This window comes from Toxorhynchites rutilus, chromosome 3 (assembly GCF_029784135.1).
Source record: "Toxorhynchites rutilus septentrionalis strain SRP chromosome 3, ASM2978413v1, whole genome shotgun sequence".
NCBI lineage: Eukaryota > Metazoa > Arthropoda > Insecta > Diptera > Culicidae > Toxorhynchites > Toxorhynchites rutilus.
In genome coordinates this window covers 23,376,404-23,400,597 of record NC_073746.1, presented here as the reverse complement: position 1 = coordinate 23,400,597, position 24,194 = coordinate 23,376,404, and the positions used below count along the sequence as shown (strand labels likewise).

Genomic DNA, 24,194 nt, shown 5'->3' with positions numbered 1-24,194 from the left:
ATGACGGTTTTACTTGCGTGTTGGTGTATCATGAAGTGCGAACTGATGCAGAGTTGTCTCGTTCTCTTTTGTGTCGTGATCTGTAGCACGTAACAACAAAAGAATGTCGCTGGGGGAAATGATTTCTGTAAGATCATATTTGACCGAACGAAAGCGATTTTTTCAGTGAATGGATCAATTGGCAAACATTGATTATCGGAAATGTAAATACTAACACTACAGGCAGAGCAACCTGGTGATAACGTCTAGCTATGCGAACAAATGTTCATTAAAACGATTGATTGTCCGCAAAAATAGACGTAAGCGTTTTCCTAATGGAAAAATTATGTTTTGACCCGCAAAATCTTCTACGCCCTCTTTTTGTCGATAATATCCTTCAACTGGACACATTGTTTCATTGAAAATTGAAAAAACAACAAAATTGCGTTTTTCCAACACTAATGGTGTTGGTGATTACGTCTCCTATGCAAACATGGGCAGTAAAGTGCTGTTGCCGGCAACTGAGATACTATGCGCACGTAACCACTGTGGTGTCGCCGGACGCCAGAGTGTTAGAAAAAGTTCGAGTTATAAGCATTCGGAATCTTCCATTTTTTCTGCGTGTTCTGTGTTTAGGGTTTATAATTTTTTTTATCAATCGACGAGGAATGAAGGGCATGTGATATACAAGAAAAGAACACCATTCGATTCGAGTGTCGATAATGGGCGCATAAATTATTAATAAGTATGACATTGACTTTGTTACTTTTGGTTTGATTTGAATGACCCGATCGGGCCCGATCAGGCCCAAGCAGTGGCGTTTGATCCTTTCAATTTGATCTTTCCGTTATTCATTGAAATAACTGTGTGACAGAGAATACAGATAATTGATAGTTAAGACTTTTACTGAACGGTGCACTTATTTTTAGGGGAAATATAGGAAGGAATTTGCGTGCTACCGAATATGCTGGAACACAAGGTTATAAATGCATTATTTTCGAGAAACCTAAGCTAATTAATTTTTGGTGTTACACCCAAAAAGAGCACCGATGAAATAAGTATATATTTGTGCTATGGATGACGTTTTAAATATATTGAATAGATTAGGTTCGATAAAGTAATATATGATATTGGTTACGAGTGTTGAAAGGATAAAATTGCGAAGTTTCCTTCTTCTTCGCTAAACTTTATCAGTCTACTTTTGTTCGCTGTATCTTTGAGCATCAGCGATTCATCTGATTAAAACAATTCTAATTTGACTCTTGTATTTTTCCTTGCTAAAAAGGAGGGCCTTCTATCATTCGTTCATCGCTGATGGATGAGTATTTATGTAGCGGATAAATAGTTCTATGTTTTCTTGTTGCCGTTATTGTTCGTTTTGTTTGTTTTAAGAGCAAAAAGGATTATTTTAAAAGGTACTACTTACGAGCTAGTTTGACCTAAACTTACTATATATATATATGACTGACCTTATAGTTATCGTTTAATAAATAGTTATCGCAGGAGCAGGAAAACATGAAACAGAAAACCCAACTGTTTTCCATGTTCGTTCACCTTCACAAGGTTTACTTTTAATTCGAAGGCGAGAATTCTTTTCGTAGTATATTGTTGCTATATTCTGGGCATTACATACTTGCAGTTTAAAACGGTTAAAAATACGTATCTATTTGGATATCTCATAATATAATGATCATAACGATACTCTAGTAATAGAATGCATTTATTGTCCCATGCAGAACAGTTTCCAGTTAAAGAGACAATTTCGCCGGTTGATATGCTCGCCCCGTTGCCATTCCGTGCCGGTTAAACCACGGGAGATCAAGCAGGACTGAGGGGTTTGACAAGAGATAAACGGAGAACGTAAGTTCTCGACAAAATTGATGCGCTGGACTGGCAAAACTTACCTGTTTCAGTAGAGAGATAAGGATGAACAGCGACATCAGAAGGGCGTAGACGGCACCAGTGAAGCATAGTGCAACGCTAAAATAAATTAAAGTGGAAAAAAACAATTGTTTTATTTTGGTTATATTATCTTTTTAAGTATTGTTAAGTATTGGTCGTCGAATCCAAAAGATGTCTTGAGCTGGGATTTTACCCCTTACGATACATTTCCGCTCTAAGGAGGGGCTGCCATACAGATGAAACAAAAAATTCTGCATTACTCGAGAACTAATCAAGCAAATGGTATCAAACTTAGCATATACAGGTTTTAAGGATCGATAAACGTTTCTATGGTGGTTCGACACTCCTCCCCCTTCTTTAAGGGGAGGCTGCCATACAAATGAAACACAAATTTCTGCATTACTCGAGAAACAATCAAGCAAATGGAGCCAAATTTGAAATGTGATGGTTTTTGGGTACGAGAAATGTTTCTATTATGGTATAACATCCCTACCACTTCTGGAATGGAGAGGGGATCCCATGAAAATAATACAGATATTTGAAAAGAAAAGAGAATTGGAAATTTTCGGAAAACGCTGAAGTAAAATGGGAAAATTCAAAAAACTCAATTCGCATATGTTCTATAATTACATATTGACAAGCGTTGTTAGTTCATTTGATGTTTGCGCTAACGAAGTTGATCTTCGTTCGAAAGTGGATTTTAATGTGATAAAACGCATCGTCTATATCGTCTTTCATCTAGATAAATAAAAATGGATCACCGAATGTGCATGATAAGAGCAGAACTCGAAAAAGGAATTGTCCGATTTGGGGCTGTCTTTATTCTATCATATTTTCTGTATCAAACATTTATATCATGTTAGATAGAGACATGTTATTTTCAAATTGTTGAAAAATCTTGAACGAGAATTGTGTCTGAAAATAATCTGATAGTACTAGGAATTTTATAGTAAAAGGTAATTTTGAAGGGTAAATTAGAAGATCAATCAATGAACAGTTCTGCGATTGGACCCATAAACGTGCGCTTAGTAAGAAAACGTGGATGTGATAACGAAAATTAATTTTTGGGCGGGACGAAGTTTAATATAATTAAAATCATGTTCGTGAAATATTAGAAAATGCATACTGCTGCTGAATATTACGACTAAGGTTTCGACATCGTATAGAAATTTCACTAACATTATTTTCACTATGGTTATATCTTAGTCCTATGAAAAAACTTTTGATATAGTTTTTAATGTAGAATCGCATTTAGAATACATTTTTATGTTAGTTATTATCAATGAATACGATTTCACAAAATATTGAAATTTCAAAAATTTATATCCCTATTTTGGTGAATTTACCACGGCACCACTGTACGTTAAACTTTGTAAAATTGGAAGGACTTTCCAATAAAAATATAAAAAAATAATATCGAAAGGGGGTTGTTTTGAGATATAAAGGTTTTAATTATTGAATTTAATTTTTGGGAAAGATTTTTAACAGTACATTTCAAATGTCATTTTTCCTAAACGGTTCATTTATTTTTCATCAACTTTGTCAAACATCACATTTCAATCAGACATCTGAATTTTGAGTTACGATTTTTTGAAAGAAAGACCTTATAAACAATCAGTCGTAATTAAAATTGGTCATATTTTTTTTGTCCCATTTATTTATTTTAGGCTCATTGGCATTTTAGCTGTAACAGAGCCGAATTTTAATCGTGTACATGTCACATATTTATCATATCCATAATTAGCACATTACACAGTTGCCATTTTTCGGCGTTAGAGTATTTCCTTCTATACCATTCCATATGGTACACATTTACACAGTAGCAGCCCATTTAGGCGTAAGAGTTTTCTATCTGTTCTTCCATTATCATGTTAGACCGGACAGCGGAGACAGTTGATTGATCAATGTTGAGTTATTTATAGAACAGCAGCCCGATGTGTCTTGCAGAGCAGAGCAGTTGTATGGATGAATCGATCATATTTCGACCGTGGATCGATCTCCATCGCTGATGATTGTTGCGTGGACGTAGTTATTCTATGACAACACAAAGATGGTCAATGAAGGCCCTGAGTTTCGAACTCACGATCGATCGCTTACTAAGCGAACGCGCAACCAATGTGGCTACGGAGGCCCCCAACAAAATTGGTCATATGATAATGAAAATTGTGATTTTGGGTAGCTTCTTTCATTTGTACCAAGTTTCAGTAGAATCGAAGAGGGTCGCGTCAGAACTTGCTGATTTGGCGTAGAACTACGTCTTTCAGGAAGGGTGCCAAATCAGAAAATAGGACATGTTTTTATGAAATAAAATTAACGTTAATAACTATGTCCACCGCAAACGAATTCGGATGATTTGCATAACAATCGAATCGAAAAATTGATGAAAACTGGATGAATTCCCCTTTTTCCATAAATTTGTTCTGCCGATTCGTGCGCTAACCCTACCCGTACCATCAATAACGAGCAACTAATACATTCGTTTCTGTCCGTTTTCAACTTCTTTGGTATAAATAAGCCATCCCAGATTTGAATTCACACAACTTTTCGTTTGATGGTCATCGTTGCTCGCGATCGTCGATCGGGAGTGGATTGCCTTTCTCAAACCAAGTGAAGGAGGAGTATGGAGTAGAGCTTCTTTCCTTCGAAAGATACAAACGTATACGTGATACACGAATCAAACACAGCGTTCGTTGTACGGGCAATAAGAGAGGAGAGAGAAACTATTGCGATTTAAGCTTTGCCATTTTTCTAAATAGTATAGTCATACATACTGGTACATGAGCAAACGTATTTTACACGCAAACAGCAATAGACGTATCTAATCCTTCTCTTTAGATATTTGACAGTTGTTACTTTTAGTTCATCTTTGCGAAATGAATTTGTAGTATCAGTTGCTTACAATCATGTGGGGACACGTCGAAAATCGTTTTGTGATAGGTGGGCTCGAAAACTGTGGCATGGATAATGGTGATATCTATCGCACTTTGCAACCACTTGGAATTACCCGCAGTTTCGTGTATCACGCTGGTTAGAGGCTATGGCTTGTTCTACTCGTCCCCCATTTATTGAGTCGCTCTAGTACGCCCTCACCCATGTAGTGAACAACTTTCCTATTGAAGTAGTATTTGTAGCGTGCTGCAATCGATGAATGGTCACCGTCTCCAGCTATGCTGGAAGGCAAATGTAGGTCATTTCAAATAACCTGTTTGTGTAATTTGTAGCTACTTAACAGTAGCTGAATAAAACTAGGAAAGAAATTTTATAAAAAGATGATTTGATGGCCAATATGATTTGTGGTCAATATTTCGTATACCAGAATCTATGACCTTGTATAGGTATAGGAAACAATTTTCGCAGAAATATATGCGTCAATCGATAGAAAACTTCACTCTTATTCTTGTTTACGGCCGTATCTGACTTTCGTTCGAACAATTTCGAAAAAGATATTCTTGTTTTCGTACGAATCCGTTCAAGCGTTCACCTTTTTCGAACGTAAACATGTTGAAGTTGTCAGATGCAAAGTTTCATGCATCACTTTAATTTAATGCAAGATTTCATTAAAGCAACGTGTGTCACCCATACAGGGATCGTTCGTTAATTGGACTGAAAAATTAACCCAAAAATTAACTCGCTCACTGGACTGCAAAACAGCAGAAGCAATAATTCAAATTGAAGATAACGTCTATTATTGATACATATCTACTTTGCACCCCAGTTAACGCCCTGTTAAAGATAAGTCCAGGCGAAGAGAGAGCCCAGTTCAAAAACAAGAATGAGGGTGAATATCCAAAATGATAAACAAACGGATTGAATAATACAATTCCGTAATTCTACGTCAAAATTCCAACGTTTCCTGAGCTCACCGTGGATGTTGCACGAACGAATACTGCGTTGTCACTAACTCAAATCAGCGTAAAAGGGCTGTTCTCTGCTTTGAAAATTATGAAATCAGATCTTTGAGCCTCCACGAAGGAAGATTTGGCTGAAGCAATTCTGTTTTTACGAGCATTCCAAATTTTTCTAATTATTGTTGTTGTCCAACCAGAGAACATCGTAATGAGGTTCTAATGGAAAACCTGTTTTCGAATTATTTAATTTTTTATCTTTTGCATTAAAAAATATAGACTTTTTCGGATGCTGATAAAAAAACTAAGACAGATAATTGGGTTTGATAAATTTCCCGTGGAAGATAATTATATTAGCAATATTAGGAAATGTATAACTAAATGATTAAGTACGAGTCAGCACTACGCGTTTTAGGAACGTCAAATAACACGATGTAATAATTTTCATTCAAATTTTAACATTCCAAAACCGCCTCCAAGTCAGTCAGTCAGTCAGTCAGATAGAGAATGATTTTCTTAAACACTGCATTCGCTATGAGGAGCTGTGGCTCACTTATGCTGTGAAATAAAATTCGAGCACAATATCCAAACTTTTATTAAATTGCTATGGAATTCTTACATTAATTCAGCTACATCTACAGATAAAATTCAGTTACAAGCTTTCCTTCTGACATAACAAAGAATCCGTTTGTCTACTTCTAGCTTAGTGTATTTGTCATATGCAGACAAATAATTGGAAATATTTCCTGAACTTTAGCCCAGAAGAGTGGGAGATCATAGCACGAAATGAATCGGATGTAATGCTTCGTTCCAAAGAATCGAACAGTGATTTCACGAAAATGCTTCATATCTGAAAAAATGTTTTTATGGCATTCACTCACTTAAAATGTTTGTGTTCGGAACGTGTTTAATGCTACGACCAAATAGAAGAAACGCGAGAAATGTCATAGCAGAAGAATTTAGCGGTACTCCTGAGCGCTACCCAACAACGTTATAAAATTGCAATCCTGTGCATTAATTCAAATTCTTCCTCCAACATCAATTATTTTATCAGCAATTATGCAAATGAGCCCTACATTTTGGATCACCTGCAATCGCATCAAAACACATTGAAGTCGCAACAAAAAAAAATAGTTTGCTAGAAATTGATATCGAACATGGGCTAAAAAATGTTAATGTCATATGTTGTTCTGTGTCGTGTTGACACCCGTCACCTCTCTCAACACACTTGCCGGATTATTTGGCGAACAAACAGGGTTCAAACAAACTCTACGATAGAAACGATGCAATCATCAATCAATACTCACTCATACTGGAAATATATGTCGGTGCAATCATCTGGCAGCATAACCGTCACTCCAAACAGGGTGAATATTGGCGTCGGATGGCAAACAGATGTCAGTGAAAGGTTGGCAAACAGCCACAGTGCCAACAGCGAGCAAAAGCAACCAACCAGGAAGAAACGATGATTTGCCCGTCCCACGCAGCAATTTAACCACACGCTGTGGTGATCCTGCTTAACGATACATGTGGCACAGACCTTGCAGTGATAGGTCCGCGGGGGAACATATCTGCGACAGGTTTGGCATGCCAACCGGCCGTCACCTTCATCCGAATCCTCCCGATCGGAGATCAGGATTGCCGTCTGGGAATCGCCGTTGGCCAACTGTTCCTCTTTGTATGGCGTTTGATTAACATAGTTGAGGGTTGCTTTTTGATTAGTTTTATAGAAGCAGAAAAATGACAGGGACATCAGCAGTACGAAAGCCGCATTCTCCTCCGGTAACAATTCCAACAGTGGCACGGTTGATTCGAACAGTATCAGCAAGTATATACCACTCCAAAAGAGCCACAATGAGAAGAATTTCGTCCTGCAATGATAGCATAACAGTGAGCACACACACACACTCCCCGAAGGTATAACAAATATGTTACTCACTTTGGCAGTACACGTCCCAGGAACCGTTTGAGATAGGCCAGCAGCACGGGGATAAAGGTAAAAATAACCAAACTACAGTAGAAATCCAGGGCAGCTAGGAGCTGCAGGCTAACCAGCAGCACAACCGGCAGGACATTGTCCACGGTTATCTGCTTGGCACCGCCCCGCCAGGGAATCCGGAGGCGGTCCTGAAAAGTCAGCAGCATGCCGCGCTGCTTTTCCACCGAAATTGGACGACCAGAAATGAAACTGAAATGTACGACAAGCCGCCACGAAAGTCGACGACACACAAGGAAAAAATCAATAACAAATGCGGTCAACTTCCAGCCTATGCGGCAAATGCGGAGGTGCTCAATTTTTCGTTACGCTCGAGGGATGTGCAAGCAGTGTCGATGTTAACTTTAATAAAATATGTGTTATGTGTTAGTCAAGTATGGAAAAGTTCATTCGCTCATTTCTCCACACCTAATTATAAATCACACTTGTATCTGCTTGGAATAATCATGGCGAAAAAAATGCAGCAAGCAATCGTGAAATTGCACGATGAATCATTTTACACTACCCGACAATCTTCATTCGGGACTGAGAGTGAATATAACAAAACAAAGAGTGGAAAACAACATTCAATCCATGAATACTCCTTTGGAAGGATCGCACGAAACAAAATAACGAGTGAAAAATTTCTCTATTGAAAGAAAAATTTTAACGCTTTCGCGTGAGTTCTGTTACAATACTAAAAAATTTATTCAAAAGTTTCACAATATATACATGGTTCCTTAAACTAAGATTGACGAGGAACATCTCCTCTCTCTCTCTTGAAAACCGATAACATATCGGTTTCGTTTAGATCATCTACCTTCCTTGTCCCTTCTTCTAGCGTATGGTAACGTGCAGTCTGAGACGGCTGCACTACCCTAAGAAAATACCTTAAGTTTATAGCACCTCGTCGGTGCGCCTATCTTATTCTTGGATTTCCCCTTTCCATCCTTCGCTCTAAATAACATCCTTTTATTTTATTACACCCTGCTGGTGTATCTGGCTGAGCGCAGCTAGGGATGGAAAAGGGTAATAAAAATGCATCCTAAATGATGCATGCATTAAATTGTTTACCGGACGCTATTTAAATATTCGTCCATTCTGAATTTATGACCGGCAATAATTTCGAACTACAAGCGTTTTCTAGCCTAACAAAACACTTGAGCTCTTACATCTTTTTAATTGCCTTACATTGGTCCTTTCTAAACGTTTCTATACCTCGCTTGGAGGTCTTTTCTAAATATAATCTCAAATATTGCTTATCTTATGGATCTGTAACTCGATCCGCGATAAGCCTCAGCTGTCCGTAACATTCCGGACTCCGTAAATCTACTACATAGATTTACTCAATTATAGACAACTATCACGGTTTAAAATAATAGGAATATTTCTTGATTCTTCCTGAACTCTATTTAGCCGTATCATGTCTAATAACGAAGGCGGATCATCATTTCTTCTATTATTTTGTCTATTACTTCTTCTCTTTAATTTTATGTATACGTAAATTCCTACTATTATAATCATTGAAATAACAGTTATGGTACCTCCAAATGTATATACGTGTTTCTTTTTTATAAAATCGTCTTCAGGTATTACTGTATCCTTTATATCTACCTTTTCATATGGATTTCTACTCGAGATAGTTGTATTCAAATTTTCATTTATGTTTGGTTTTTCTAGTACATATGGTAGTTTCTGAATAGGTTTAAAAAATATTCTAGCTTCCCCGTTATGTCCAGATATTTGGGCATAACGAATAGTTTTTTCTGTTAGGATCTTACAATCTGGGAACAGTTCTATGATCGCGTTCTTATAAGGCGGTGACATGGCTACATTATTACAATGGATTATTATCTTGCTAGGGTCGCTCGTTGTGTACAATATAGAGTTGATCTTATTCAATTTTGTTAACATGGTGTATGGTTCTTCCATCATCTTTGTTGAGCATTTTTGTTTTATCGTTTCATGAAGTAATGCTCCAGCTATGCAATCTGGAACTCTGGTTAATTCTGGCTGATTTACCACATAATGACTTTCATTAAGCTTTATTAAATTTCCATCTGGGTAAAAAAATTCATGTTTATTATTAATTGCTATTACATGGTGATCTATTTTTATAACACTTCCATTTTCAGGAATAGGGATTACATTGAATACTTCGAAGTTTTCCTTATTAATAATTACATTTTCCATTATTATATTTACTGTTCCATTTTCAATTTTAATGTTGTATTTAACTGCAAGTGGGTCTCTAAGGATTGAGTATCCTTCTGGTAATTGCTTCTTTATATTTTGAATTGCCTTTTGCATTTCATTTTCGGCTAAAGGGTGAGTCTTAATTATCCTGTATTTTCGAGTTATGCCATCAATCAATTGCAAAGCTAACGTTGTGGTCTCAAAACATTTTCTTGCGAATATATTAGTTCTTTCTTCGGAATACTTTCCCTTCAAAGATAACATTCCTTCATTTAGTCTACGAATTCTTACGCTTAATTCATCTCCCATATTTTTGCTTCTTTGATTCAATAGTCTCATGGTTTGTGAGATATCATGAAGTTTTTGCTCTTCGTGAATACGCAAAGACTGTACTTCGTCTTCCACATCATTACTCCCAAATAACAGGTCTTTCAAAAACCCAAGTATTCCACGACTCCTTTTTGATCGTGATAAAAAATTTATTTCTTGTTTTGCATTGTTACATTGTCGTTCTATCGACATTACAAGTTCTGTCAAAGCGCTGTCTTGAGTTACATTCCCCATGAACTTCAAGGTTCTTTCTAAGTTCGAATGAATAGAGTCTAGCATAGAAATATCGTCGTTAGGAATTAAGTTGGATACAATATTTGTCCTCCAAATTCCTCGCTTTACTATACATGACCCAACATGATCAAACATTAAACCCCCTTCCTCAATAGGCTGGATGTTGACGGCATTTGTCAAATTTACCAGTACTAGAATTGCCATTGCGGTTACGATAGCCTTTTGTATCGTGCCGGTATATGGTCTTATTTTACCTATGACTTTCTTTTTTGTTTGTGGCTTCGGTTTCAATTTTGACGCCAGCTCTTTTACATGCTCGATGTTAACCGTTTTTCTTACTCCCCATTCTTGAGGATTTCGCGGTCCCTTAATTTCCTCTTTACTCCCTGGGGCACTTTTAATTACTCCAACAAAGTTAAGAGGTGGTGAGGAAATAGTGGTATCTTTTGAGCTCTCGATTTCATTGTTCTTACTTACATCTAATACTGCTAATTTTACAGCTGGTCTAGTAATTTCACCTTTAATTGTTTCCACGGTAGCGGATCTAACTTGCCCATCCATATTAGTTGTTGTTCTTATCACCTTGCCCTTATGCCATTTACCTTTCTTTTCTTCATCGGCAAAAACCACGATATCCCCTACCTTTATAGGTTTAGTCTTCTCCAACCATTTATTTCTTTTAGTTAGGGTTGGGAGGTATTCTTTTATCCACCGATTCCAATATCCCTTAACAATTGATTGCGCTCTTTTCCAGTGTTGACGAGTTGCTTCTGCTTTGGAAACGTCGTCGATCGTAATGACAGCTTCACCAGCGCAACCTAACAGAAAGTGATTAGGAGTTAAAACCTCATCGTCTTCTGTATCTAAAGGAATATGCGTTAACGGGCGATTGTTAATGAGGAATTCAACTTCGGTTAGTATGGTTCTAAGTTCATACTCTGGTATGGTTTCTTGTTTTTGAGGTAAAAGGCTTTTAACTTCTCTCACCATTCTTTCCCATACTCCACCGAAATGCGGTGAAGCGGGAGGATTAAAATGCCATTTGACTCCGTCGTCTGATAGCCTTCTAAGAATTTTCTCAAATTCGTTTCTTGCTCCAATGAAATTAGTTCCATTGTCGCTGAACAACTCTTGCACTTTACCTCTACGATATTGTAAATTTCGGAAACATATAATAAAAGAGTCTGAGCTCATATCTTGTGCTAATTCGAGATGTACTGCTCTTGTTGTCATACAAGTAAACAAACATCCCCAACGTTTTTCAGTGCGTCTTCCAATAGACACGCCATAAGGGCCGAAATAATCTGTGCCTGTATACGTGAATGGCTTACAATATGGTGTAGTTCTAGAACGTGGTAGGGCTGCCATCATTGGAGGAATTGGCTCCGCAGACATATTTTTACAAAATTGGCACTTCCTTCTAACTGTCTTAATAGCAACTCTGATGTTTGTTATCCAGAATTTTTGTCGCACTGCCGCTATGGCAGTCTCCAGGTTTTTATGTCGATATTTTTCGTGATAATGACGTAATATCAAAGTGCTCACATAATGCTTGTAGGACAGAATGATAGGTGTTCTGGCTGAAGTTGGTAAACAGTTAGCGTTCTCAATACGTCCCTTTGATCTCATTATTCCATCCGTGCAAATTTCCGGGCTAAGTGCTCGAATTTCACTTCCCTTATGAATTTTCATTTTATTTTGTAAGAGTTCCATTTCTTTGGGATATGACTCCCATTGAGCCTTATATATTAAAACGAGCTCAGCATAATCCAGGTCCTCCTTGTCAATATTTTTATTGAAGCTTTGGTTCCTGCATTTTGATTTCAGCCAATCGATATATTTGAATGCAATTGCAACAGAACGCTTCAATCTCACAAAATCCGAACACCAATTTATGTGAATGCTTTTCAGACCACTAAACTCTTTCGATTGAATAGTGTGCAGTGGTCTTAATTCTTCGTCAGTGTCGCTTCTCTGAACTTCATTTGGCCAGTTTTCTTCATTATCATATAAGAACTGTGGGCCTGTAAACCAGATTGAATTACTATTTGATAATTTCGTAGCTTCATCCGCTGGATTATTCCTACTATTCACCCATTTCCACTGGTTTACGTATGTGGTTTCTAATATTTCTCCTATCCGTAAGGCAACAAACTGTTTGTACTTGCGTGGTTCTGAACGAATCCATGCTAATACAGTTTTGGAATCTGACCAAAATACTACTCTATCTATTGATAGACGTAGCTCGTTTTTTACTGTCTTAGCCAATCTGCTTCCTAATACAGCGGCTTGTAATTCGAGTCGTGGTATGGAAAGCATTTTAGTTGGTGCGACTCTTGCCTTGGCAGCCACGATATTGACATCAATGTGTGACTCATATACACTCCTTAAGTATACTGCTGCTGCATAAGCATTCTCAGATGCATCAACGAAGACATGTAGTTCTCGTTCTTTTGGGTGAGAAGAATTGGCATATGAACGTGGTATTCTTATTGCTCTTGCTTCTTCCAGTTTTGTGTGCCAGTTCTCCCATTTTTTCTTTAGTGCTGGGTTTAATTGTTCATCCCATGTTATTCCACTTTTCCAGAGCTCCTGCATTAGAATTCGAGATTGAATTGTTATATGTGATAATAAACCAAGTGGATCGTAAACACTCATGCTTTGTGAAAGCAGTTTTCGTTTCGTAAACTCCTGTGTAACAGGAATATCCACCTTGTAGCGAATAAAATCCTTTTTTGTATCCCAATACACTCCGAGTACTTTTTCATATGATTCCTCAAATTTTCCTAATAAGTCTTCTTTAACTTCCGTTCTATTTTCTTCCGGGATTTGTCCCAATAGCTCATTACTGTTGGATATAAAATTTCTGATATTGAAGTGCCCATATTTGTGAATGGTAATAACTTCGTTCACAATTTTTGAGGCATTTTCTAAATCGTCGAAACTATCTAGGTAGTCATCCACGTAATGGTTGTTTTGAATGGCCTCTACTGCCTGAAGATGACTTTCTCTGAATTTCTCAGCATTTGTGTTTTTAACAAACTGTGCGCATGCGGGCGAGCAGGTAGCTCCAAAGGTCATCACTTGCATCACATACACGTCGGGATCTTCGTCAAAGTTTTCCCTAAATAAAAACCTTTGGGCATTTTGATCTTCCTTTCTTATTTTAACTTGATGAAACATTTCTTTGATGTCTCCAGTTATCGCAAATTTTCCTTCTCTAAATCGTATTAACACTCCAAATAGCGACGTCGTTGCATCCGGGCCTTGTAATAAATTCGTGTTTAGGGACTCTCCCTTAACCTTAGCAGCGGCATCAAAAACAAGCCGTGGCTTTATGGGCTGTTTATTTAGGTTCACAACTGTAAAGTGCGGTAAGTAAAATATTTTTGGATCACGTTGCTGCTGTTCTGTGGGAGTGAGTTTTCTAGCGTATCCCTTGGTTTCATATTCCTTTATTTTCTCAACATACCATTTACGTAGACATTGATTTTTACGCATTTTTGATTCTTGACCACGTAGTCTGTTCATGGCTGATTGATAGCTATGCGGAAATTGTACATCCTCCTGTTTCCAAAGCAGCCCAATTTCATAACTTCCTTCTTCATATTTCAAAGTGGAATTCATGATATCAATCGATCTTTTTTCATCGTTAGACATCAAGGTTTTTACAGGTACTTTTATCCCGAAATCTTCTAGGCTAAAATAATTTTCCATCATTTTATTGAAATAATCTGATGAATCAATTTCGTCGTTCATCAGCACGTGTCCTTTCAATTTTTTATGTTCGTTAGTTTGCCCGAACAAAACCCATCCGAGTTTAGTGTTCTGTGCGACTGGTTCATTAAATTTACCTGATCGCGTCTCCCTACCGCTTATCAAAAACGAATGCGGTAAACCTAACAGTATTTTTGGCATAGCATTTTCATATCCTTCGAGAGTTATATCTTCTAAGTGATTGTATTCTCGTCGTAATTCATGAATATTCATTGACTGTGAGGGAAGAGATAATTCCGACACAGTCCTCAAATTATGTATGTTATAACGTTGATTATTGCATCCTTGTATACTTAGGGAAATTTCTTCACTATCTAGTTCTTGCTGAGTTTCGCCATTAGTCCAAACCAGCGTTAAGGGGTTGTTACGCCCTTGTGTTCCAAGTTTATTTTTAATATCAGCGTGAATCAAACTTACTGATGACCCAGGGTCTAAAAATGCGAAAGTTTTAATTTCCTTTTTTCCGCAGCCCAATGTAACTGGAAGGATTTGATACAGTATTTTGTTCTCTTTATTTACATGACAATTAACGCTTTCTGTATTATTAAGGTTAGCATCTCTCTGAGTTGCTCTATGCAGTAATGCGTGGTGTCTAAGTTTGCATCCATCGATTCCACAAGGCTTTGCGATCCTGCAATCTTTTGCCATGTGGTTTGTATAATTACAACATGCTAAACATAGCCTGTGTTTAAAAATAAAATCACTCCTTTGTTGAACGTTCATATTTTTAAAAATTGAACATTCTGATGTCTTATGCTCGTTTCGGCATGCGAAACACTTTGGTAGGCGCTTCGGCCTATATTTTTGTTCCTTTACAGCATGTGTATTCAAATATCCGCTCTTATGAGGTTTTTCTTTCCTCTCCGACTGTAGCATCGTGGCCAACTCTTCTTGAGGTTTTAACCAATTATAAAGGTCCTCTAGCGTCGGTATAAATGGATCAATTATATCTCTTGTTTTCTTTGTATCAGCTACAAACTTGATCCATTGATGATGCAAGTCGTTTGGAAGTTTTAAAACTAAATCACGAATCAATCTAGGATCATTGAGATATTCATCGTGTTTTAGTATTTTTATATTTGTCACGAAACAATCAAGCGATGTTACAAAATCAATCATTGTTTGGGGTGATCCAAAATGTGGATTCCTCGCATTTAGCATTTCCTTCAATAAATTCGAATAAATGGTTTCGGGATTTCCGAACCGTAGATTTAGTTTTTCCATTATTTTTGGAACATTAGCTTTATCGATTAAAAGAGCGCTCACTAATTTCAGCGCGTCTCCTTTGAGATATTTCTGTAAACGATTTATATTTTCTAAATCGGAAAAGTTTCCTTGAAGGGTAGTTTCTTCGAACGTTATTTTAAATCTAGGCCATATCTTATATGACCCATCAAAATAGGGGAGGTCTAAGAGAGATTGCCGGTGTAACAGTCTATTTGAATCAGGGGTTTCTTCTCTACCCTCGTTCTTAATTTTAAGAGTTTCTACTAGAGCCCGCATAGATTCTCTATGGATATTCATCATCTCTTCTATTGGTGTTGGTTGTGTTTTTTGAAGTCTTAACAATTCGTTCTCTATGGTCTTGCATTTGGGGCATATCCATCTTTCTGTTTGTTTAGGTTTTTTATTTAGGCCTGCGCATGTCAAATGGAACCATCGGTCACATTCATCGCACGCGACTAAATCGTCCCTAGAATCAGGCTCATTGCACAAGCGGCAATTGCCATTCTTATTCCTAATGAATTGATAAGACATGACTAAACTAAAATGGAAAAATCACACCTTTTTTGTTGATCCGGTCCTATCTCCGTCTTTCCGTGTTGGTGCTTGGGCGATTCTCTCCTTGTCCTGGGAGGCCTTCTGGCTCGGATGTTGTTGTCACCTCTGGTGGTGCTACTGCTGGTGCTGCTGCGTCTACTGCTGCTTAAGGTTTTTGCTGGTTAATTCACTTATATTTGTCTCCGTTTGAAAGGAACACTTTTGGCATCCACTGCCGGTTTCTTAATCAATTCACAATGTTTATTTCGGTTGAAAGAAACACTTTTGGCATCCACTGCCGATTGAAGAGTTCGCAAATTATCTTTGAAAAAGACTTTTTATTCGCGATTAACACTGTTGGCATCCACTGCCGATAAATTTTCGCGAATTATCACTTCTCGCATCCACTGCTGAGAAGAGTTCGCGAGTTAACTTTGAAAAAGACTTTTTATTCGCGATTAACACTGTTGGCATCCACTGCCGATAAATTTTCGCGAATTATCACTTCTCGCATCCACTGCCGAGAAGAGTTTCACTTTTGGCATCCACTGCTATTTGAAGAGTTCGCGAATTAACTTTGAAAAAGACTTTTTATTCGCGATTAACACTGTTGGCATCCACTGCCGATAAATTTTCGCGAATTATCACTTCTCGCATCCACTGCCGAGAAGAGTTTCACTTTTGGCATCCACTGCTATTTGAAGAGTTCGCGAATTAACTTTGAAAAAGACTTTTTATTCGCGATTAACACTGTTGGCATCCACTGCCGATAAATTTTCGCGAATTATCACTTCTCGCATCCACTGTCGAGAAGAGTTCGCGAGTTTCACTTTTTTCCACTTTGGAAATCTTCACTGCTCCTCTCTGGAGCCACCATGAAAAATTTCTCTATTGAAAGAAAAATTTTAACGCTTTCGCGTGAGTTCTGTTACAATACTAAAAAATTTATTCAAAAGTTTCACAATATATACATGGTTCCTTAAACTAAGATTGACGAGGAACATCTCCTCTCTCTCTCTTGAAAACCGATAACATATCGGTTTCGTTTAGATCATCTACCTTCCTTGTCCCTTCTTCTAGCGTATGGTAACGTGCAGTCTGAGACGGCTGCACTACCCTAAGAAAATACCTTAAGTTTATAGCACCTCGTCGGTGCGCCTATCTTATTCTTGGATTTCCCCTTTCCATCCTTCGCTCTAAATAACATCCTTTTATTTTATTACACCCTGCTGGTGTATCTGGCTGAGCGCAGCTAGGGATGGAAAAGGGTAATAAAAATGCATCCTAAATGATGCATGCATTAAATTGTTTACCGGACGCTATTTAAATATTCGTCCATTCTGAATTTATGACCGGCAATAATTTCGAACTACAAGCGTTTTCTAGCCTAACAAAACACTTGAGCTCTTACATCTTTTTAATTGCCTTACATTGGTCCTTTCTAAACGTTTCTATACCTCGCTTGGAGGTCTTTTCTAAATATAATCTCAAATATTGCTTATCTTATGGATCTGTAACTCGATCCGCGATAAGCCTCAGCTGTCCGTAACAACGAGTGAGTCAAAATAGACTTAATCTGCGTGTATGTATCATTTTATTTGTCTTTCTACTCTCATCCTTGTCAGCATTCAAGCGCATTTATTATTGGCAATGCACATGAATCTACCTTCCCGCACACTAATAATATGCGTAAATATGGTCTTTTGCGTTGGCTTAAATCATCCCATATTAGAAACAAAAAATGCCATTGCAATAGTGCACAGGAAACAACTCGATTTCAACTATCTACCTATACTTTACTGCCGCGATCGAGGCTCAATGATTGCTATTTGAGTGAAAAACGAATGATTCTACAGAGACACTCGCTGACTCAAGCTAAAGTTTCCAATTTGATTCTATCACCATCTAACGTCATTCCGGGAGGCAAATGAGAGAATACATAATCCTCTGAGAACCGATGACCAACTAACTAACGCTACTAAGCGAACAATCATGAGCTTATAACTCAGGGCCCTCAACTAACCATCAATGTCATCTTTGTGTGCTTTGTGTGTTATTCTAGCTACGCAACAATCATCATGTGATAGTGATCCCAGCCTCTCACTCCACATACGATCGATCTGCTGCATTGGTAATTGGTGCTATTTATAAACACAACAATGGAAGCCTCATATCAACAGTCTCGCTGTGTTCAACTGTGAACATTCGAGCAATACGAATATTCTTACGCCGAAAAATGCATGTGTTGTGTATCGATAGAATAGGAATACTCTAACGCCTAAACGGCAATGTGTGATAGATAAAAATGCGAATCAATGAGATAGCAGATACTCTTACGCCTAAATGGCTACTGTATAATATACAACATGAGAAAAATGTACACGATAAATTCGGCTCTGTTAGAGCTGAATTGCTAGATGAGCCTGATAATAAAACTAAACAGATGGGATAAAAAAACAAGAAGTGGGTTATATCTGTGATATTACCGCAAGGTAGACGTTGGACAACCGTTGGCTCGGTAATCATTTATTTGAAATTGCATCTGAATCAATTCTTAATTAATGAATGAATATTTTGAAAGTTTTTCTTCTTAGTGTGTGGGAGGATGAGTATAAGTATGGAATTGTTATCAACATAAAATTCAACTCTTTCGAACTTGTTCGTGGTCCCGAAACGAACCGTTGAAATTTGAGTGGCCTTGTAAAAGCAACTGAAGATGTTTGATATGTGATTCGTGAGAACAACACAAGATTTTTCATGATCACTCGATGCGCAGAATAGAAACTGAGGGCGCCATTTCACGGTGAAAACGAAATAAAGTCTATATAACCTTGTGGCAATTTTTCATGACTGTTACATGCGAAAGCAGAACAGAAACTGATGCTATTGGATTGCATCACGGGAACACCAGGTCGAATGCGTAAATGGGTGCGAATATTCCTTCGCTCGGACGCATTCACACGCAAACAACGGTTTTTGAGATATTTTGTTCAAATTTATTCTGGCTGTAGTTCAATTCTTACACTTTAAGGCGAAGGTCACCTCCCTCCCTCACCCCTCGCCCGAAAACCAATCATTTTAGCGAAATAGTGTGAAGATAATGATCGTTTTCGTACACTTCTCATCAAGTGATATCAACCAAATTCTAATCGATCACTCACAAGATATCAAATTTTCATCTGCCGTCGCAATGTATAATGGAAAACGTCGGAAAACTCGATCTAGTGCTCTGGAAGTTAAATATCCATTTTCCAATTTTCGGCCATGTTTTTTTTTGTATTGACGAAAGCATCGTTATTTTTTCGACACTGATGCCAGACCAAATCATCGAAACAACTATAAAAACCACTCAATAAAATGTTATTCCTGAGTTATGGCGTTTCATGTCATGAAAATCAATAAAATAAAATTGTGTTAATATCAATACAATTATTGTTTTTACGTTTAATGGGTCTATAATGTAAGTTTTAGCAAGTTTAACATTGGTTAAGGAAATTGTATTGCAGAGCTCGGAACACTGCCACGACTGCCTATGCTTTCAAAAACAGTACACAGAAAAGTATTATACCAGGGACAGACATACAGCTGTACTAGCGTTGTACGTGTACAGCGCTGTACAGGTACCCCCGTAGCATGACAGACATACTTTGGTTGTGCATTGTATCGCATGTCAAACTGAAAATCAGAAAATTGACCAATTTTCACCTCATATTTCAATTAAAAAGGTTTTTATTTAGCGTCTAAACTATCAAACACAACAAACAAGTTTCCAATCTGAGTTATTGACTCAAGAGAAAGTCAATGAAAAGAATGTTTACCAAGTGTTTTGATTCGATTTGTTTATGCTACCCACCACAAACCGTCTATGGCGCTGCGCACAGTACAACTGTAGCCATGTACAGCGGTAAAATAGGTCGGTACAGGTACAGCGATTGTACCGAGTTGCTTGCATGCTTCTAGCGCTGTACATGGTGACAGACATACAATTTTCGAAGTGCAACGGTAGTACAGCTGTATGTCTGTCATAAGTATTACATTAAATCAAAATGCCACGGTCAACGAAGAGAAGGGTTAAGGCTCTCCAACGTGAATATGTGAAAACAATACAATCAATGAAGGAAATTATTAAGGAATTTTCAACATCGAGTTACTATGCGGAAGAACGTATTGAATTATTATTTTTTTCAAATGTATTCAAAGACTCGTGTCAATGAAGCGCCACACAGTCTGATAAGGGAATTTACGTGTGCTTTGCTCTTCTCTCACAAACACTATTATCCCATTTTTACACGTGGATTTACCTATACTACTACAATTGCTGTTTTTACTGACAAAAGTTTGATGATTTGAGGGAGAATTCTATCAATGTTCTCTGGTACATATTGCTTTTAACATCAACATGAACAAACAGTCAAGAGTTATGGCGGGTTTACACTAGGGAGATCTATAGCTATAGATATTACACCTGAAAATAGGTGTAAACGGGTGAGAATAAATATGATACACTTATTCGAGGTATATATAACTTGAATAAATTCAGCATATGTAAACGCTTGTGAATTTCTCACTGGTGAGAAATCACTAAAGTTGGATGCAGTTCTACTTCAGGTGAATAAATTCACCGAAAATATGAATATATTCATTATAGAAGTTCACGCTAGTGTAAACGGCTGATGCGATTTCTATAAATCTCATCATATTTCTTCACATGAATATATCACTAGTCTAAACCCACCCTTAGAGTACATAATTTCAACCGAGCTCTCATATAGACACAGCGGACTCGATTATCTACAGCATCCGATTTCTTTTCACTGTATAGACTCGAATTCTGTATATAATCGAGCCAAAATATTTTTTATATTCTTTTTTATGCACATTTTTGGTATTTTGTATATAAAAGTAGAATTTAATTTAGACATAGGAATATGTCTTTGATCTCTATATAGGGGGGTCACTCTACGAAAAATGTAACGATTTATTAAGAGTTTTCAAACGCATATTACTCAAAACGGTTATTGCGACATATGTTGTGTTATATATCATTAGAAAGGAAATTTTTTTGCTGGAAACATGAACAGTGAATATAGTAAAAAAAGTTAACAATTTGAAGATTTAATTAGGTATGTTTTTTTTCGATTGCACTCCAGCTTCCTCCCCGACGCAACGGGCAATCTTTTTGCCTAAATTTGGGCGTTAGCTCATAATCTGAGTTGATGCGTATGATGAATTATTCTCCATTTACCGATAATAGGCATTAATTTTATACTATATTGTATGTTGTCCAATCAATTTGTGCTCAATTCATGTTTTTATCGCGTAGGTCTCAATACTAACAATTTGTGTGATTGTGGTCCAGGATGTCATAATATCGAGTATGTTGTTTGGTTATGTGAAAATGCAATAAATGAATTTAAATGGCTGCTGATTTAGTAGATCGAAAGGGTATACCCACGTAAATCAGATTATGATAGCTTGAGTAGTCGCTATCTTACAGGGCTATAAAATTATTACAAAAAATGTTCCGGACAACGTGGTAACGAAGGAGATAATGCTATAATATATTTTTGTAGTCATAGATTGATTTGACTCAGGCTTATATTTATGTAGGTCTTAAATATTTATACTTGTGTTTAAAATTGATACATGATGACTCTTTGTCTTCTTCTGCATGATTGAATAAACAGAAGAAAAGGGTAATGACTTTAATGGTATTTTTTTTGTACATTTTTGAACAGAATGCGGTACCGATCTCTATCACGTTGCCATCTAACCCGTTTAAAGGATTCAAGTACATACAGGCAACGGTTTTTCTAGGGCATCCATTTGATGTATCAAAAGAGAAAAAAATACAGATTTTTAGCAATGAAAAACTTAATTTAAATGCAATTACTACACACAATCACAGTCCTATGTCAAGATCCCGTCCGTGTCCCTAGGCTCAGACCCATCAACTTTTTTATTTAATTCCTTATAGTGAGAAAAAAAATATCCAGCCTCTCACAGGAGGTGATAGGAGGGCCGCTAACACGAAATCTTTGGAAAATGAAATTTATGAATATAGGCAGAAGTGCAATCTATTGTATATGGTGAGAAACAGTTCGTTGATTGTGTGGATAAAAATAAATGAACATCCCTAATATATCCACACAGCATGAAGAAGAAAATGAACACATTTACCCCATTTACCCCCTGCAATATGACTGATATCTATCAAAACCTACTAGCGCTCATCGCTGCTTTCGGGGGCATTCCCGGCATCCTGACTACCGCACATATGAGTGATATACAAAACACCAACATGAAACTAGTCCCCAATATCAGCTTTGCCAAACAACTGTTCCAGATCGTAACTATCCAGATGTATGATATCATCGATCCACTTTGCTTCAGAACAAATGTAAGCGTATCCTCCCAGATTATCCTAGAATAATACCACAATCCAGGCTAGAACAAACCTATCGAAGGATTCGTCAGCGTCGACACAATTGCAGCAGCAAGCTAAAATGTGATTGCGGTCGTCATTCCGATCACGATACTCGCAGCAACACAGTGGATCCGTATCCGCTTCCGCCGACGTTTGAGAAAAATAATCTTTCACGTTCGCGGACTGAAGCTGCATAGCTTCAACTAAAGTTTAGTTAATTGTTTAGATCAATGTTGTCAAGGTTCACCATAAATTAAAAAATAGAGAACATTTGAGAGTTGTCTCACTCAGAAATTGTAAAGGAAAACATAAACAAACGATTGCAATGAAATTGCGCGGTACTGAGTGAATTGCATAAAGTGCGATTCACATTCAACAACCACGTCACGTTGCGTTAATTATTCTCTCATACAATTTTTATGGAAGCATTCATAAGCAACAGCAAGTCGAAATCCGCCACGGTTCTCTATCCTCGTCCATTACATTGCCCTCAGAATTTCTCTCTTTCGTTCAGCGGCATCAATATCGGTACCAAGAATAACATAGGATGTTAGCTGGAACCCAACATGAATAGCTATTCATACACTGGAGAAAAACTTTAGTAAATGCAGCTACCAAATCTTTAGTAGTCGAAACATTTGTAAAATGTACACATTTTTTGTGAATATTACCAAAACTTTGTAAAACTGATGTCAGATGCAATGTACATCCCTACCAATGATTCGTACATTTTACTTCATAGCATGTGTAACCTTGAGTATTTTCATTTCTAACAACTGTGTGTAGGGGGGTTTTCGTAGCCACGCTTACTAAGCGATCGATCGTGAGTTCAAGTTCAGGGCCCTCAATTGACCATCTTTGTGTTGTTATAGAATAACTACGTCCACGCAACCATCATCAGCGATGGAGAATGATTCACGGTCGAAATAAGATCGATTCATCCATACAACTGCTCTGCTCTGCAAGAAATATCGGGCTGCTGTTCTATAAATAACCAAACGATGATCAATATCAACTAGAGACGAATGAACTCTCAGAGTTTAAACACCCTTATCATAGTTTTCGAACGAATAGGATACGTACGCAAATCCCATCCTTGTTTTCGTACGATCCATTCGTCGTATTTTCAATTTACAGTCGTACTAGATCAAGTTATTGGTGTACTACATTATCGACATCGTTGACAGTCAGGAGGTGTTTACGTATCGAACGTGTTTAATTTATGATACAGAGTTATCTGAACGTTTGAGTTTATTTGTGTGGTTTTGATTTGTGCAGCTTAATTAAAACGAGATATAAAACTGGTAAGATTTCTTAAAACATGTCCGGACGATTTGTACTCTGAATAATATGATTGTTCGAAATTGTTGAACGCAGATAATCTTACGCTAGAGGAATAAAATCCGGCTATTCCAAATTGCGGATTGCCGGCTATCATACTATCGGACATGCAACACGTGTGTATCCGCCCCATTCGACGACTAGTAACCTATTGGCATTGAAAAAATCCCTGCTATGCAACCGCCGTCCGGTAGCAGTAGATGACTCTATGTGTAAAAATTTGCAGCAAGGTTCCGTCGCAATTACGAGTTCAGCAACCGGAACCAACATGTTACTGTGAAAAACTTTATAAGTGCAGATGAACAACGACACCAAGATACAGCAAACGAGGAAGAGCCATAATGGGTGTCGGCAGGACATACCTCTCGCCTGGGCACAATCGAACTTTGTGGATCCGATGAAGATACTTCAATCAAGGCCTCGCCAA

The 24,194-nt window shown here is 37.5% G+C and overlaps 1 protein-coding gene across 2 annotated transcripts; it reads right to left on the bottom strand.

Annotated features, from left to right (window-relative positions):
- Positions 1–687: 687 nt before the first annotated feature.
- LOC129777722 (palmitoyltransferase ZDHHC23-B) lies at positions 688–22,733 on the bottom strand. 2 transcript variants are annotated; one of them, XM_055784165.1, is made up of 5 exons: positions 22,458–22,733; positions 7,666–7,914; positions 7,034–7,597; positions 1,884–1,959; positions 688–1,807 (listed from the first exon to the last, which is right to left on the bottom strand). In XM_055784165.1, exons 1-5 carry the CDS (start codon positions 22,619–22,621, stop codon positions 1,700–1,702), a joined length of 1,161 nt encoding a protein of 386 aa, XP_055640140.1. In that variant the 5' UTR covers positions 22,622–22,733; the 3' UTR covers positions 688–1,699. The 2 variants fall into 2 exon arrangements, with proteins under 2 accessions (XP_055640140.1, XP_055640141.1); XM_055784166.1 differs by lacking the exon at positions 22,458–22,733 and adding an exon at positions 22,224–22,413.
- Between the last annotated feature and the right edge of the window lie 1,461 nt (positions 22,734–24,194).

What these genes read in the sequence shown, in the direction of transcription:
- LOC129777722 (XM_055784165.1), bottom strand. Translation starts at nt 22,621, where the DNA reads ATGCAGCTTCAGTCCGCGAACGTGAAAGATTATTTTTCTCAAACGTCG. An exon ending in GCTGACGAATCCTTCGATAG is followed by an intron (nt 7,915 to 22,457) that starts GTTTGTTCTAGC and finishes CGTACATTTCAG; the next exon opens with TTTCATTTCTGGTCGTCCAA. An exon ending in CTGGGACGTGTACTGCCAAA is followed by an intron (nt 7,598 to 7,665) that starts GTGAGTAACATA and finishes CTATCATTGCAG; the next exon opens with GACGAAATTCTTCTCATTGT.